The 18,681-nt window shown below is 41.5% G+C and overlaps 1 protein-coding gene across 1 annotated transcript in view; it reads right to left on the minus strand.

Annotated features, from left to right (window-relative positions):
• Positions 1 to 11,152: 11,152 nt before the first annotated feature.
• Positions 11,153 to 18,681, minus strand: part of CPAMD8 (C3 and PZP like alpha-2-macroglobulin domain containing 8) — a 140,303-nt gene continuing 132,774 nt past the window's right edge. Inside the window, exons 39-42 of the mRNA XM_063455440.1 lie at positions 15,200 to 15,310; positions 14,792 to 15,004; positions 14,582 to 14,653; positions 11,153 to 14,032 (exon numbers count right to left, since the gene is read on the minus strand). Coding sequence (XP_063311510.1) covers positions 13,857 to 14,032; positions 14,582 to 14,653; positions 14,792 to 15,004; positions 15,200 to 15,310 — 572 coding nt within the window. The 3' untranslated portion in view covers positions 11,153 to 13,856. The remainder of the gene's footprint in view (positions 14,033 to 14,581; positions 14,654 to 14,791; positions 15,005 to 15,199; positions 15,311 to 18,681) is intronic.

Here is an 18,681-nt window from a genome sequence, read left to right on the forward strand (position 1 = left end):
AACTTTTTGGAATTTTTCCCGGTAGTCGTGGCAGTGGCATTATGGGGCCCGGAGTTAGCCAATAAGAGGGTGGTGTTCAATTCGGATAACATGGCAGTGGTACAGGCTATCAACGGATTATCCGCTTCCTCATGGCCAGTGGTACGGTTGTTGAGGCAATTGGTACTCTTATGCATGTCATTTAATATTGTGTTTCGCGCTCGACATATTCCGGGGCTAACCAATGTAGTCGCTGATGCGCTGTCTCGCTTACAGTAGGAGCGTTTTCGGGAGGCGGTGCCGGAGGCAGAGGAAAAGGGTCAAGCCTGTCCAGCGGAGATGTGGGAGCTCGGGACGTCCTGCTTGGGGAATACATAAACAAGTCTCTGGCACCTGGAACTTGGTTCTCCTATGTTAAGGTTTGGCAAGTTTGGGAGGACACAATGCAGCAGGTAGGGGCGGAGGGCTCTGGGAACAATCGGCTGGACGTGCTGTTATGGATACTATGCCGATTGTTCGCAAAGCAAGCATCGCCGTCGATGGTAGATAGGCACTTGTCAGCATTAGCGTTTCTGTTTAAGTTTAATGGCTGGGTGGATATGACGAAGCATATTATAGTGAGGCAAGCGGTTCGGGGATTCAAGAAGGGTAAGAAGACGAAGGGTACGAGAAGGCCAGTCTCGTTCACGGTGTTGCAAGGGTTAATGAGCAAACTACCTGAGATATGTTTTTCCGTGTTCGAGGTGGCGTTATTTACGGTGGCTTTTTCGTGGGCCTTTTTTGGGGCGTTTCGGATTGGAGAATTGCTTAGTGCCAACTAAGGGGTTGGCGGGCTCAGGTTAGAAGATGTGACGGTTAGTGGGGATAGGGTGATGATCCAACTGGTTCGATCGAAGACGGATGTCTTCGGGAAAGTTACCATGGTCACGTTATTTGAATTACCGGGGTCGGGGTTGTGTCCAGTGGCAAGTTTTTGAAAAACCGTCCGGAAAGAAGCGGATGTTTCTTTATACATGCCGACGGCACAGCACTGTCGCGCTTCCAATTTGTGCGGGTTTTCCGTTTGGGCTTACAGAGGTTGGGTCTGGAGCCCATGCAGTTTGGAACACATTCGTTCCGTATAGGAGCGGCGACCGAAGCGGCTCACTTGGGCTTAGGAGATGAGCGGATTAGACGGATCGGGAGATGGGAATCTCTCAGATTTCGCTCATATGTGCGGTCGGATAGGCTGGTGTGAGGTGGTGGTCGATGGAGGGTGTGTTTGGGAGGGTGTATGTGCTGCTTCATCACGGTTATGTTTTTTCTTTTAGGTTGGACGGTGTGGATAATTGGCCATTCGTATATCCATTGGGCAAGGAGGAGGGCCGCAGTTAGAAGAAACGGAACACACCTGGGCTTTCCTGTGGATCGGGTGGCATTATTCTGGTTTGGTTATCGGGGGTTCGATTGGCAGCACATTAGTGCGGCACTGTTTCGAAAGGTAGCGGAGGAGTCCTTACCGAACGTGGTGGTAGTTCACGGGGGGAGGGAAACGACTTAGGTTTGGTCCCCCAACATGAACTGGTTAAACGTATGAAGCAGGATGTTGACAGACTGAGGGGGCTTATCCCTGGCGTGAAAGTGGTATGGTCAGAGATGGTACCTTGGTTATGCTGGAGATACGCCAGGGATGCGAAGGCAGTTTCTCGATGTCGGGGTAAGGTGAACAGGACCATGTTGTGGTGCGGCATCGGGAATTGGAGGAAAGATTACCCGGTTATTTTCGTGCAGACGGAGTGCACTTATCGGATGTAGGTTGTGACCTTTTTAATTTGGGTTTGCAAGACGGGATAGCACAAGCCCTGTTTCTGTGTGGTGGGGGTCGCACATGTCCTTAAGGGGTCAAGGCAAGTGCTGTGGCGGAAAAGGTCTTGGTTAAACAGGAAGTTTGGTGGGTTAAGAAATTGGTAGGCCAAGGTCTAGGCTGGAGTAGGCCGGAAGTTAAAAGTGTGGCCACCCATCGGTGGCTACGAACCAAGGGGTGTAGGGGTGTCTGGGTACACCCCTGCAGTTAGACAAATGGAGGTGGGGCCTCTTGGTAGGCCGTTGAGTTACGTGTTATGTATTATTGGTTATGTTAATGTTTGTTTTTGAGTAGGGTCATTGTCGGGAGTATGGTACAGGAGAGAGCGTTAACGAAAGGAGTACTGTTGACAATGACCCTAAATTGTTCATTTATATATTGATATTAATTAATAAAGCTGTGGATTTTATACTCCAACAGAACTTTTGGTGTCTGCGTGTTATTAAAGTTATGGTTGGCACATGCCGAATAATGACTATGTGCAATAATGTCATGTACCGTGTATGTATATGTATATACATATGTATGTAGCTCTCTAATTTGGTATCCTTAAATATGGCAATCCCACATAAGGATAACAAATAAGGGAGTTATCTACTAAACAAATTAAATATAAAAAATAAGGTAAAAATAAGGTGAGGTAAATTAGAGATTAGTGCCACGAATAATATACTAGATTGCCTACTTACAACCAGATGAGGATGATGATGGGCTTCAGCTGCCGTCTGGCTCCACTGGTCTGGTGTAGAACAGGCTCTCTGGAGGCGGTTTGTAACTGTGGTCACAAAAATCAATGTTCTGGGAGAACGGGAAGCAGCTCCATTTTTTGAGGGCCATTTACACAGCTCAAGGTCTGGGTCCCAGGGTCCACCTTCATGTTCCACCAATGAGTTTGTTCACAGGGGTGTGTGTGTGGGGGGGGGGGGTGTCCTGATGTGTGTAAGGAATGCATTGTGTGAATCTGTGTTTGTATGTGTAAGGGCTGCAAGGTGAGTTTGTGTATGTATGGGATGCAGTGTGTGTGTCTGTAAGGCAGCGTTTCCCAACCCAGTCCTCAAGGCACACCTACCAGTCCAGGATTTAAGGATTACCCAGTTTTGTCTAAGGTTTTTTAGAAAAAAAAGAAAAAAAAACACCTTAGACACAACTGGGTCACCCCTAAATCCTGGACTGGTAGGTGTGCCTTGAGGACTGGGTTGGGAAACACTGCTGTAAGGGATGCACTGAGTGTGTGGAAGGGGTGCATTGTGTGTTGCTGTGTGTAAGGCATTGTGTGTTTTTCTGTGTGCAAGGGGTGCATTGTGTGTGTGTGTATGTGATGGATGTCAATCTCTCCCCCTACCCCCGTCAATTTCCTTCTTCTCCCCCCTCTCCAATTTCCTTCTTCTCCCCCTCCCTCTCATTGCCTTCTCCCCCCCTCCAATTTCCTTCTTCTCCCCCTCCCTCTCATTTCCTTCCTTCTCCCCCCCCTCCAATTTCCTTCCTCTCCCCCCTCAAATCCCCCCCTTCCCTCTCCCCCCTCCTCTCCCCCTCCCTCAAATGTCCTCCCTTCCTCTCCCCCCTCCCTCCCTCAAATTTCCTCCCTTCCTCTCCCCCCTCAAATTCCTACCTCTCCCTCCCCTCCCTCAAATTTCCTTCCTCTCCCCCTTCAAATTTCCTCCCTTCATCTCCCCCCCAAATTTCCTTCCTCTCCCCCTTCAAATTCCCTCCCTTCCTCCCCCCCTTCAAATTTCCTCCCTCCCTCTCCCCCCCACTCCCTCAAATTTCCTCCCTCTCCCCCCCACTTCTCAAATTTCCTCCCTCCCTCTCCCCCCACCCACTCAAATTTCCTCCCTCTCCCCCCCACCCACTCAAATTTCCTCCCTCTCCCCCCCTCCCACTCAAATGTCCTCCCTCTCCCCCCCACCCACTCAAATGTCCTCCCTCTCCCCCCCACCCACTCAAATTTTCTCCCTCCCTCCCCCCAACCCCCACTCACTTAAATTTTCTCCCTCCCCCCCACCCCCACTCACTTAAATTTTCTCCCTCCCCCCCACCCCCACCCCCACTCAGTTAAATTTTCTCCCTCCCTCCCACCCCCACTCACTTAAATTTTCTCCCTCCCACCCCCACTCACTTAAATTTTCTCCCTCCCTCCCCCCCACCCACTTAAATTTTCTCCCTCCCTCCCACCCCCACTCACTTAAATTTTCTCCCTCCCACCCCCACTCACTTAAATTTTCTCCCTCCCTCCCTCCCACCCCCACTCACTTAAATTTTCTCCCTCCCCCCCACCCCCACTCACTTAAATTTTCTCCCTCCCTCCCACCCCCACCCACTTAAATTTTCTCCCTCCCCCCCACCCCCACCCCCACTCACTTAAATTTTCTCCCTCCCCCCCTCCCCCACTCACTTAAATTTTCTCCCTCCCTCCCTTAAATGTTCTCCCTCCCCCCACCCACACCCCCACTCCCCCCCACCCACTCAAATTTCCTCCCTCCCACTCAAATGTCCTCCCTCTCCCCCCCACCCACTCAAATTGTCTCCCTCCCTCCCCCCCCACCCCCACTCACTTAAATTTTCTCCCTCCCTCCCCCCCACCCCCACTCACTTAAATTTTCTCCCTCCCTCCCCCCCACCCCCACTCACTTAAATTTTCTCCCTCCCTCTCTCCCCCCCACCCCCACCCCCACTCACTTAAATTTTCTCCCTCCCTCCCTCCCACCCCCACTCATTTAAATTTTCTCCCTCCCACCCCCACTCACTTAAATTTTCTCCCTCCCTCCCACCCCCACTCACTTAAATTTTCTCCCTCCCTCCCCCCACCCCCACCCCCACTCAAATTTTCTCCCTCCCTCCCCCCCACACCCACTCACTTACTTAAATTTTCTCCCTCCCTCCCCCCCACCCCCACTCACTTAAATTTTCTCCCTCCCTCCCACCCCCACTCACTTAAATTTTCTCCCTCCCTCCCTCCCACCCCCACTCACTTAAATTTTCTCCCTCCCTCCCTCCCTCCCCCCACCCCCACCCCCACTCACTTAAATTTTCTCCCTCCCTCCCCCCCACCCCCACTCACTTAAATTTTCTCCCTCCCTCCCCCCACCCCCACCCCCACTCACTTACTTAAATTTTCTCCCCCCCCACCCCCACTCACTTAAATTTTCTCCCTCCCTCCCACCCCCACTCACTTAAATTTTCTCCCTCCCTCCCTCCCTCCCACCCCCACTCACTTAAATTTTCTCCCTCCCTCCCTCCCTCCCCCCACCCCCACCCCCACTCACTTAAATTTTCTCCCTCCCTCCCCCCCACCCCCACTCACTTAAATTTTCTCCCTCCCTCCCCCCACCCCCACCCCCACTCACTTACTTAAATTTTCTCCCCCCCACCCCCACTCACTTAAATTTTCTCCCTCCCTCCCACCCCCACTCACTTAAATTTTCTCCCTCCCTCCCTCCCTCCCACCCCCACTCACTTAAATTTTCTCCCTCCCTCCCTCCCCCCCACCCCCACCCCCACTCACTTAAATTTTCTCCCTCCCCCCCACCCACTTAAATTTTCTCCCTCCCTCCCCCCCACCCCCACTCACTTAAATTTTCTCCCTCCCTCCCTTAAATGTTCTCCCTCCCTCCCCCCCACCCCCACCCCCCACTCACTTAAATTTTCTCCCTCCCCCCCTCCCCCACTCACTTAAATTTTCTCCCTCCCTCCCTTAAATGTTCTCCCTCCCCCCACCCCCACCCCCACTCCCCCCCCACCCACTCAAATTTCCTCCCTCTCCCCCCTCCCACTCAAGCAAACCAAGCGGTTGCTTGGTTTGGCTGTCGGGTAGCGACGGGCCTGCAGATAAGACAGGACCTGGAAATGGTAAGGTAAGTCCTACATGACTATATTAAGATAAGGTCTGCATACGTGTACTGGGGTCTAACTTCTATAAAGATAATTTTGAAATACTCATAGTGCAGACTATTTTAAGATTTGTTATGTCTCATTACATGTAATTTAACTTATGTCCTTTTCATTGCAGATGACCTATATCATGAGTAGGCAACCTTTGACACTTCAGATGTTATCATTGAGCTAATTGCAGTACTGTGCTGTTATAGCATGGTTTCCACTTGTTTTGCATATTTACATGGATCACCTGCTCATTACAGATCTACTTTTACGTAGTGAATCAGAATAAAATACTGGGTTCTAGATATTTTAAAATTTGACATTCAAGTATCTTAGACCCAATGTCCAGTGTAAAGAGAGATTAATTGTATTTAAAACTGCTGAATAGTGCTTAAAGGGTAGTTCAAGCCTCAGACAAGAGTCTGCTCCTTTAAATTCATAAGGTCTCAATTTGTTTGTTTGTTTGTTTGTTTTCCATTGAATTAACTTTCTTAAATATTGGCTCGTTTCAGGTGACAGATGTTTATCAGGAATCAGAACTATACAGAATGTGATTATAGGCTCTGCCTTTTTATCATGTCTCATATTTTGATTTACTGGAAGTAAAATATGAACCAATGACCAAGCCCTCAAATACATAAGAAATGATCAATTCAGAGGAATGTATGTGTTTATGTATCGTGTCTGGTGTCTTGGAATTATCGTGTGTACGGAATGTTCACTGAAGTGAGAATTGTTGGGAATTAAGGGTGATTTTCATATTTGAATTGGAAACAAGTCTGTTATGCCTCTGGTTCTGCTATATTGTTCTAAAGTTCAGTTTTTCTATTTTTTCTTTTTTAGTTCTTGCTTAGGTGGATAACGTTGAGATGAGTTTTTCTTTAACCATTTATGAGATCTTAAAGACTTCATATCATGTTGTACTTATCTAGACATTCTGGAAGACAGCAGATGGTAAATATGACTGTTTAGTGGCTTCCAGGCTAAACCTTTTTCGGATTTCTATACAGGTGATAGTCGAAAAATTAGAATATCGTGCAAAAGTTCGCTTATTTCAGTAATGCAACATAAAAGGGGAAACTAATAAATGAGATAGACGCATTACATGCAAAGAGAATACTTGGGGAAGTCCAAAGTATACCTCTAGGGACCTATTGCAAATTTTTCCATTGTTATCCTTACGACCTCTATACTAGTTTGTCTGGTGTATACTTTGGACTTCCCCAAGTATTCTCTCTTACCTACATCCCATATCTAGAGCAATTCAGGCATAATTTATCCTGAGTCTGTTATCTACTTTAGGCTACTCATACTTTTACACCAATTGGTTCTTGGTACTAATAGGGTCTGCCTGAGTGTATCAACTCGCAGGATATAACAAAGTCCCTCCTGAGGATACTGTTTCTAAGTTTAATACAGAACAGTACCCCCCTACTGGCTATTTTGTAACAGGATTTGTACAACCTGTACTATTTAGCTTTAGGAGTTGGTCCTATTTTATTAGGTATTTTTCCCTCCAGTAGGGAGTTTAGAATATGTTTAATATATGTGTGTTCCTGGCACAAGCATATCTTTTGATACAACACTGGGCACAAACATGCACACACGTGCATTGGCCGCAACTATACACACACATGTAAATACATATATGTATCCATGAAAATACCTTCCTGCTATATACACCCACATCCAAGTAGTGATTTCAAAAGTTAGACCAAGTAGTTGCATTGGAGAATTATTTCCAATTCAACTATTTTGGACTCAATTTTGACATTCATTTAATTCACCACTGTCCACTCCATTGTGATAGAGCATTGTGAGTTTGGTATTCATATGTTTTTAGCAAATTGCCGATCCCACTATATCATTTTGAACCCAATGCCTGGGGTATCATCCACCCGTATTCATACAAAGAGTTGTAGGTCATCTGCAGTAAAAACAAAAAACAAACTTATACCATTAAGTGGGTAATGTTAAATGATTACAACAATACCACAAATATTTGTTAACATTGCAAGATGTTCTTTATAAGAGCATAAACAATGTATACTTGCATAGTTCTTAGTCATGTAGGGCTTACCATGTTATGCACAACCTATAACGATTTTCAGATCCATTCTAAATTGTCCTTTTTGCAAAGGTATGAGAGCATTCAGAAAAATCCAGCATACAAACACAAGTAATGAAGGTAACATAAAACATCCAAGGCAAGGCAGCCACATGAAATACCAACCAAAACAGAGTGTAGTCAAAGACCTGGACAGCTTCTATAACAAGACTCACATAGAAAGATGGGTTTATATATTATCATTTACCATTGCACGTCATCTATTATATAAGTTATAAAAAACCCAAAAGGACTCAGACAAAAGTTCATTTCAGATAAACTACTACTATCTGACCTCTGTCATACTATTAACTTTAGGCTGCACCGTAGCTGGGAAGAAGTACTGGTTACCAAGATGAGACTGCCAATTGACAACAGAAAAAGCATGCAGAAGGGAAATCTTACTTCCATCAATTGCTGCTATTTAAAACGCACTTCCCCATTTTATAATTTACATTTACTTTTCCCTTACATGTATATTAGGCAAGTAAAAAAACTGGACTGTATAAATTTATCCCACTATATCTTGGGACTGTGTGCACGCATTTTAGCTTCCTGGCAATTATTGTTTTAATTTCAGACTTTTTATGTCAATGAACATAGTTTGCTGTGCCTGGACTAAACTAAACTAGATTGTACACTACAAAATCATTAATATACATTTAAAAGAAAACAGAGCGTCACATAAAAAATGTTTCACTTGGGTCTGAACGCAGAAGCACCATCAAGTGCCAGCGTGACAGCCACCGGAGGCGTGTTAAGCCCCGCCATGTAAACTTTGCTGTATATCCGAAATGGTAATAGTTGATACTGTAGGAGGGAAACGGCATGATCACTGCACCAAAACAACTTCATTGAGATTAAAGGATCTGCGTGCTTAGTGTCCCTTTAACACAAGTTGTGATTTGAAGAATAGTTGAAGTTTGTATTACTGATTAAGAGTATTTGGTGAGGATCACAAATATTTGCCCAGCAGCTTGAACTTCTGCAGAAGTGATCTGAGACAGAAAGAAAGCACCTAGGGTATCAAGGTAAGTGTTGGATAAGGTTTTGTCTGTGGGGGTGCTCTGCTCCTTGCTGGAGCCCAGAATGAGCTCCTGAGAAGCCCTGGTTCTAAAATTCTTTTATCCTTTACAGTTAACTTGAGACCCTTGTTTAATGGTTAACCAGGAATTCAGGGAGTAGGCTGCATTTGCAAGTTAATGCGTGACATTCCAGCAAGGTGTGTGACTGTGGAGTGATGATATGACACTCTAAAACTGCAGCACATATGATATGACACTCTAAAACTGCCTCTATGTAAAATGATGGCAGCTCTTTGCATGTCCATACATTAAACACTCACCAATCATGTTTATGCACGTTGTTCCAGGGAGGATATGAAGGTTGGCTAGGGGGAGTGTTGTGGTTTAAATTCAGCAGACAGCAATGTTTTCTCTCAGGTATGAAGACAAGGAATGGACACAGCAGAAATACAAGCTCGGAGGGCAGTACTACGTCACACAAGTGTATGACAAAATACTGCTCCTAAATTTAATGGGGAAAACACAGATCGTATAACAAATCTCTGTAGACATCCAAAATGGGTTGTCTTCACATAATATAGTCATGTCGTGTCAATTGCATATTCAAAGTTCAAAGAACTTAAAGAACATTTGGCATTAGCTGGTCAAAAGGTGTTACTTGATTAAACAAACACTTCCCAATATTCATAAAGACAAGGTGTTAACAGGATATGCAGTGCACAGGGGGAAAACAAGAAGATACAAATCAGGATCAAAGGCCAGCTATTATAATAGAGCTTCCTGACATTACTTAATCAATTGTGTGGTGTGACACAGGATACAAGGGGAAAGGTGCTCATTAATCCATATCAGGGAGTATAGATGTTCTTGCACTCTGGGCAAGCCTTGTCATTACTATAGCTCCAGCACTTTGCTGTTGCATCATGGAACTTCAGTGATGAGGGTAAATCTGGCCACAGGCTGACTGAGTGTGGAGTGTCTCAGATAATTCCACAGCAGTGAAATAACTGGCAGAGACTGGAAGAATGAGATCCCCCTACTTACATAGTTAGATAGCTGAAAAGAGACTTGCGTCCATCAAGTTCAGCCTTCCTCACACCTGTTTTTTGCTGTTGATCCAAAAGAAAAAAAATAAATAAAAAAACCCAGTTTAAAGCACAATTTTGCAACAAGCTAGGACAAAAAATTCCTTCTTGACCCCAGAATGGCAGTCAGATTTATCCTTGAATCAAGCAGTTATTACCCTACATTGAAAGATTATATCCTTGAATATTCTGTCTTTGCAAGTATGCATCTAGTAGCTGTTTGAACATCTGTATGAACTCTGATAAAACCACTTCTTCAGGCAGAGAATTCCACATCCTGATTGTTCTTACAGTAAAAAAACCTTTCCTTTGCCTTAGACGAAATCTTCTTTCTTCCAGTCTAAACGCATGGCCTCGTGTCCTATGTAAAGTCCGGTTTGTGAATAGATTTCCACACAATGGTTTGTATTGGCCCCGAATATATTTGTATAATGTTATCATATCCCCTCTCAGGCGACGTTTTTCTAAACTAAATAGGTTTAAATTTGTTAACCTTTCTTCATAGCTGATATGTTCCATTCCTTTTATTAATTTTGTAGCCTGCCTCTGCACTTTTTCTAGTGCCATGATATCCTTCTTTAGAACAGGTGCCCAAAATTGCACAGCATATTCAATATGTGGTCTTACCAGTGATTTATAGAGAGGCAAAATGATATTCTCGTCCCGAGAATGAATGCCCTTTTTCATGCATGACAATACCTTACTGCCCTTGGCCACTGCTGATTGACATTGCACATTGTTGCATAGTTTGTTGTCTATAACAATTCCCAAGTCCTTTTCATGTGTTGTTATCCCTAATTCGCTTCCATTAAGGGTATACGTTGCTTGTGTATTCTTTATGCCGAAGTGCATAACTTTGCATTTTTCAACATTAAATTTCATCTGCCATTTGAGTGCCCAGTCCTCCAGTCTATCTAAATCCTTCTGCAGCAAAGTAATATCTTGCTCACATTGTATTATTTTACAAAGTTTTGTGTCATCTGCAAACACTAAAACATGACTTTCAATGCTGTCTTCAAGATCATTTATAAAAATGTTAAATAGAAGGGGTCCCAGACAGACTTACACAGTATACACCAATAAACAATACACCTGTGATCATCACAACTTTGTAAAGTATATAGTAACATAGGTTTATGGTAAACGATCCAAATGCATATGATCACAGACAATGCCAGACTGAGAAAACAAGACACAACAAAAAAAAAATGCAGAAGCATAGCATTTTTAACCACTGTTTATTTCAGTTTTAACAAAATTGTTAATTGAGTATCATTAACTCTGAGCTTACCAGATACAAAATTACATCCATATAATATACATACCTAGCATAAAACCTTGGTACAAGCTTATAAAATTAAATCAGCAAAAATAACAACACTTTCACTAACATTTAGGATTAAACCCACCGCTCTAATAGCCAACTTGAGACATACCAAGAGTAGTAAATAGCCAATAGCAGTAAGGTTCTAGATTTTTTTTTTCAGTGTATAGAAGCTTTAAAAATATTAAGATCAAAGGTGTGTTAATGCCATTTCTCTTGCCCACCCCACAGAAGTAGAATTTACCTAAGATCTAAGAAAACCAACAAAGCCCTTGGCAAGAAAATAAAACACAATAGGTTTTCTGTTTAAATTTTCACTTATATACATGTGCTTGAAAGGACAGTAGAAAATATATATATATGACTTTTTTTATACATTACATTTCAGATACAGAGAGTCTTGTGCATTAAATAGAGCATCAGAAAAGGGCAAATGATGATTTGCTCTATGATACAGGTTCACTCCAGGTGGATCTCGACTTGTCAAGAAAGAGAAGAGTAGGATGAGTGAATAATGACATTATAACAAATCAAAGTTGGAAAGAAATAAAAGTCCGGAGGCCATTTTGAACTAAAGAAGAGAATTTGTAATAAACATTATATTAACACTTTAATTAATTCCTCTTGTTAGTATGTATATTGCTTGGGCTGTAATGTCCAGTGTGTTTCTAGACATTGAATTTTATGGAGAAACATAACCGACTGTATTGTAACTACTGGCATATAGAAAGGGTGTCCATGTATAACATGTTTGGAACCCTGCCTTTTAGGACATTTTGTGGAAGACATGGATGGAGAGAAACATTAAAATGTTAAGCTCCTCCACTACTCTGTTCTCTGTTGTGTTTTGTCAATCCTACAAACTAATAAACAGAATATTACAAAACAGCTATCTCTGGGGTAGGAAAATTCAAATACCTGGAGCCTATACAATTGCTCACCATCAAACCTACCAAGTGGATACATCAACCACAATAATGATTACAAGCATGGCTAAGGATGCAAGACAAAAAAGGTGAAAAAAAAGCATCATAGTTATCTGGCATATGAAATATATATATATATATTTTTAAAAAGCATTCTGATTTAATGAAATTAAACATTTCATGTGTGTTTTGCAACCTTATAAACGGAGAAAGGAAGGTGGGATTCCCAAGCATAATCTCACGGCAAAGCATACTGGCTTCACAAATTCCATTTGAGTGATTTCTCCATGGTGGCATAAGGTTAGCCAAGAGAATACACATCCTGATGACTTAACCACTGAAGCTGCTAGGAGCCTGATCTGAGCAAAGTGGAAGCTCTTGTTGCCCCATCTGCACAGACTCTTAATTTGAGAATAAATTAAATGATGAGTTGGGGAAAAACGTACAGCTTTAATGAAATCATACTACAAAAATACACTATTCTGTTTGGTTAAAGTGTCACATAAAGTATACATTTAATACAAGTGATGTTGGAGTTGTTCGTACTTGGTGTTTGGTACAAATATGTCTGAGCTTAAATATGCATACTTGCATACATCACAATACATTTTATTCTATTCATTTCTTTAGTTTGTTGGAAGAACACGGGACATAGAAATTATGTAAATGCAACATACTTATTGCACTTTACAACTGGTTTCTGTGTGATTGCAAAAAAAATTACAAATGTATTTATATGAGCAGAAACACTATATTCTATTGATATTATGCCCTAAAAGAACATGTCCACTAATAAACAGTAACACTGTATTACCATGAAAATGAATGATGTGGTTATATCCAAATCTCAAAATATATAACAGTGATAAAACAAACTTTACCAGCATAATAACATTAACACAGGGAAACAAATAGGAAACAAATATATTAATTATCACCCATGAGACAGAATTTTACCTTTTTTTCAGTGGAATAATTGCTACAACTTAAACATTTCCCATATAAGTCTTACTCCATGGCATTCACAAACATATAAGCACGTCCTTCTCTAACTTATTGCATTCAAAAAATATCCTCCTACACCCAGATGAAAAGAGCAATCAAATGCATTTTTAAAGATGTTTGCATTAAGGTATGGACCGTTCGCTTAGCATTAAGTATCAAGAAGAAGAATTTTGGTTACAGACTTGAGAGTTTATAAAACAGCATCTTATGAATAGATGAAAAGGTCTGTGAACTGAAGATTGGGAACTGAAAGCATTTAAGGAAGTTGTCATGACTTCTATTTTTAATATGCACCAAAACCACACACTCAATCTTTTTATTCTAGCTCTTATATGGTTTAAAACATTAAAACAAATCATGAAGAATAAAGAACCATTAGTTTTCCCCTGAAAATCGGAAAACCATTAAGTCAGTTCTTTGTTTTTGTTTTTTTTTGTCTTCTGTAGTCAGGACATATAAAGGTGAAATTGTTCCATGTCCTTTATATTAGATTGGCCAAGGGGAAAAGTTTCTGCATCCTAATAGCCACTTTGTGTTCTGCTGATGAAAAAAAAGGATCAAAGAAGTAAAAAAAAGAGTGGATACCAAGGGGATCCCATCCCGATCTTACATGAACAAAGCAGGTATCATTACTGATCATCCATGTCTTCCATGTACATAGCTATTACATAGCTATTGAAGGATGGTTACCATTCAATGGTGGCTGATGTATTGAGTTTTACTGCTTCCTCTACTGAGCTTGCAGCTATTGTTAGCTCAGTTCCTATTTCCAGGCCATCTTCATTATCACTAGTGTAGGGATCCACATCATACTCATAGGAATAGTAAGAAACCTCGGACTGGTGAGCAGGCGCTCCCTCTTCTAAAAGAAAAGACAAAACCATTGGAGATTTTATTTGATAGAAGTACATATTACTGTTACGGGACAAATATCAACAGTATCTCCTACTAAAACGCTACATAATGCAGTTATACAATACACATTCCTGTATCTAATGTACATTGTAGCTCCTGTTGCCCCATATTATGTCGATCGGTGTTGGAGCCAACTCTCATTTTCCTTGTCTTGGGTGGCAACTTGTGTCTTTTAGTAATACTTAGCGATGATTATCATGAACACTTTGTAAAATTAGCAAATTCTGATTTGGAGTTCTCAACACACAATGTGCCCCCGTAACATACACTCACTTGGCACTGGTCAAGGCAACCTTGAAAATATAGCAAACATCAAATAATGATGGTCGTGACAACATTCGTTGTTTGATGAAAAGCATATAATTGCAGTGATATGAGTCAGAGTTCATTACTTAACTAGACAGGTCTATATAAGTCAATTCAGGAAGATACAAAGTCTCAATTTGCTAGAACCATAGACAGACATTAGCCTAGCAAGATACAACAAGAAAAATACCCGTTGTCTCCTGAGGTGGTTCTTGCTCTTTGACTGTTGCAATGTCCGACTCTTCTTCAGATATATTCTCTTCTACATATAAAACATATAAGAATAGCATAGCTATATCATTATGTTTTGCAGGAAAAATACAGCTCTCTGAATTTGAGACACCAGTTTAAATGAAAATATATAGCATAAAGCCTCCTTTTCCAATGATATTTCTCTTACCCATGGTGCACTGAGTCATAGCCACTTGCTCAATCCTGGTGTTATTCCTGCATGCTGTAACCTCCATCTGACACTGGTTTTGATAGATGACTCCATCAGAGCCACACACAGGGTCTCCATCATATCCACAATCTCTGTAGCACATACAGCGCTCAAAGTGATTCTCTTCACGGCAAAAAATTTCTCCATTGCAAGAGCCAGAAGGGGCAAAGCCTGTAAAGGCAGTGAAAGTCTATAACTCCTTGGAGATGCTACGGATCCACAAACAAATTCAATAGAAGGAAATGCATGCTTGCTCTCCTTATACACAGAGTATTAAGTGATACATCATGTAAGGAGAATGAAAGAGGTGGGGATAGAACGTTGAGAAGACAAATTGTATAAGGGTTCTCAATGTGCCAGTCCTACCTGTCCAGTGGCTAGTTGAGCTCTCCACCTCATTGCATGTGGTCCCATCACAAAGTTCCCGTGACAATGGACTGCTCTCACTGGCATTATAGAATCTTGTGGCTTCAAATGCTGTAAGTGGTTAAAAGTGGAGAAATATAATAAATATGCAGCTTATTGCAAACAAATTATATAAAATCACTGTATAATAGCGCATTGATAGAGCTGGACAATATTACAGTGCCCATCTATAACACTGGCTAGCAAAGGCACATTGTTTTGCCCTTTCAAGTGGCTTCTAAGTGTAATTTAATAGTGTAAAAATGATTTTTCAGAAGCTATGGTATTATTTACAGATTAAAACAATTTAAAACATTGTCTACATTTAATTGAATGGACTCTTAAATGTTCCTAATATTCCTGGAGGATAATTCCCCATCTTTATTGTAAAGTGTGGAAATAACTCTTGACAATAAAGTTTCCCTTGAACCGTTCCATTAGTCTATACCGATCAGGTGAATGTTTATATGCTCAAGCATGTGTTAAAAAGTCAAAATATACTGACATTTCATATGCACACCATGTATTAGTATAACAAAGGGAAAATATGGATGCTCACTCATCCCAACAAGATTTTTGCTGCATCTTTTAGATTTTCTTCAGCACTCTGTGAATCAAAGCTACAGAAGGATATACTCCAAATGTTAGGTTCAAGTATTGTTGTAATATTTGTTGGCTTTAACATCTAATACAGTATTTCCTCATTAATTCAGTAGAACATTGTACTTTTCTTTTACACAAAGTGATAAGAAAAAGCTCTAAATGCTGTTATGCCCAACACATGGTCGGAATAGTTAATCTGAGCATGCTATCCCATACCAAACAGACACTCCACTCAAAAAAAAGCAAAAAAATACAAATAACAAATCACATTGTATATAAAAATAAAAGAAACAAAAGAGGCACAATTTGCATTTCCATGCTCACTGGTATCTTCATCAGAAATGTAGGACTGATGTGATTTTTTTATTTTTTATTGTGGGGTGGGGGTGGGGGGCGGTGTGAGAGGGGCGTGGAAGGTATTTGGTATGGGCTAACGTACTCTCTGGGCAGTCTATCCATACAGTTTTTTTTTTAGTGTTGTAGAAATGGTTCTAGGCTGTTTCCCACAAAATATACAGGAGCGGTCTGACTGGTTAGATATTCACAAGATTATACAGCAATCAACTTTAGGAATTATTGCAGATGGTCAGATATGTTTCGCTATGAAGGGCAGAATATCTAAAACATCATAATCTGAGGGATAGTGCACAGTGCTTAGCGAAATCCAGCTTCCTCCCATGCCATTTGTATTTAGCTACTTATTTAAATACAAATTAGCTACAGTTTAACAAGTACGGTGCTAGAAAAATGAGGCAGTTACTTTAGCATCTCTCTTTTAAATCTACCTTTAAAATCCTTTTATTACAATTTTTAGGTAATGGCAAGACCAGGTTAGGGTTTTTTAGACCCCGGACAAGATAGGCAAGATAGGGTTTTTTAGACCCCGGACCCGAACACAGACATATGACTGTATGTTCGGGTTGGAGTTCAGTGTTCTGCGATTTAATGGCGCGTTTTCAAATGCTGCAGGGCAGCCAATCAACAAGCGTTTGACTTGTGTGCCCTTAGAAGCCATCACAGTCATGCCTACTAATGGCATGGCTGTGATTGGCCAGTGCAGCATGTGACCCAGCCTATATATATAAACTGTTGTCATGTAGCGCCGCACGCACATGCGGTCTTATTAGTGTATGGAGAGGATGCTGCCGCTGATAGGGACAGCTTAGGAAAGAATTCTGCAAACTAGTACATTAGTGAGGTGGGGTGCACTTTATATCTGAGAGTCAAATAGAAGCTTCAAATACCGCGTTTACGTCAGAGTTTAAAAAAGTACATTTTTTTGGTGCAAAATAGTACATTTTGGGGTGTGCACTTCATATCTGAGAGTCATATAGAAGCGTCTAATACTGCGGTTACAGCACAATTGTAAACATTCTAATTGTTTTGGTGCTAATCTGCTAAATAGTACATTTTGTGGCCTGCTCTTCATATCTGAGAGTCAAATCGAAGCGTCTAATAATGTGCTTATTGCGCACTTGTGAACATTCTAATTGTTTTTGTGCTAAACAGTACATTTTGGGGCCTGTTCTTCATATCTGAGAGTCAAATTGAAGTGTCTAATAGTGTGCTTACTGCGCACATGTAAACATTCTAATTGTTTTGCAGCTAATCTGCTAAATAGTACATTTTAGGGCCTGTTCTCCATATCTGAGAGTCAAATCGAAGCGTCTAATGTGCTTACTGCGCACTTGTAAACTTTCTAATTGTTTTTGTGCTAAACTGCTAAATAGTAAATTTTGGGGTGTGCACTTCATATCTGAGAGTCCTATAGAAGCGTCTAATACTGCGGTTACAGCGCAATTGTAAACATTCTAATTGTTTTGGTGCTAAACTGCTAAATAGTACATTTTGTGGCGTGCTCTTCATATCTGAGAGTCAAATCGAAGCGTCTAATAGTGTGCTTATTGCGCACTTGTGAACATTCTAATTGTTTTTGTGCTAAACAGTACATTTTGGGGCCTGTTCTTCATATCTGAGAGTCAAATCGAAGCGTCTAATAGTGTGCTTACTGCGCACATGTAAACATTCTAATTGTTTTGATGCTAATCTGCTGCTTACATTGGAGTTTTAAAAGTCAATTTTTTTTTATTTTTTTTTGGTGCTAAATAGTATATTTGGGGTGTTCACTTCATATCTGAGAGTCAAATCGAAGCCTAACTTTGATTCAAATTCACTACATCGGGTCACTTGTAATATTGTTTCACACTTGTTACACAGATCTAAGTGATAGAAAACAGATTGATATTTTGTACACTAGAAACTACCAGATAAAAAGCTGCTATATTTAAACCAGTGATCAATAGCTAAGAGGTACTTCAACAATATTGTAATTCTGGGGCAATACCCTCACAAGTCAAACTGAGAGGTCAGTTTATAGGGAAAACTGTTGCCTGGATACAATTCTAAAACAATTTCCATATGTCCTTTGCAGACTTTACATGCTGGAAAAACACAGGTGCCAACTGCTGTGGCTTTTTTTGCAGTGTGCATACCGGCAAGGAGGGCAGGGTTGAGGAGTGGGTGGAAGATGATGTGGAGGGTGAAGAAGTCCTAGACCCCATATGGAAGCAAGGTCATGCGAGTGACGTGTGCAGTTATGAGGAAGAGGCACTTGTCGCACAGAGGCACCAGCACAGCATAAGAGGGAGCAGGGTGCAAAAGCAGAGCGGCCACCCCCTAGCGCTCGTCGGCATGTATTAGCTTGAGAATTACCAGTTTTCCAAGTAATACATGTAGCGATCAAAGGATCCATAATAGAGTTGAGCGAACCCGAACTGCAAAGTTCGGGTTCGTACCAGATATAATGATCCATTCGTAGTTTCACAGTCAGGTGGGCAGTC

The sequence above is a fragment of the Pelobates fuscus genome, chromosome 5, assembly GCF_036172605.1.
Source record: "Pelobates fuscus isolate aPelFus1 chromosome 5, aPelFus1.pri, whole genome shotgun sequence".
In the NCBI taxonomy this organism is placed as follows: Eukaryota; Metazoa; Chordata; class Amphibia; order Anura; family Pelobatidae; genus Pelobates; species Pelobates fuscus.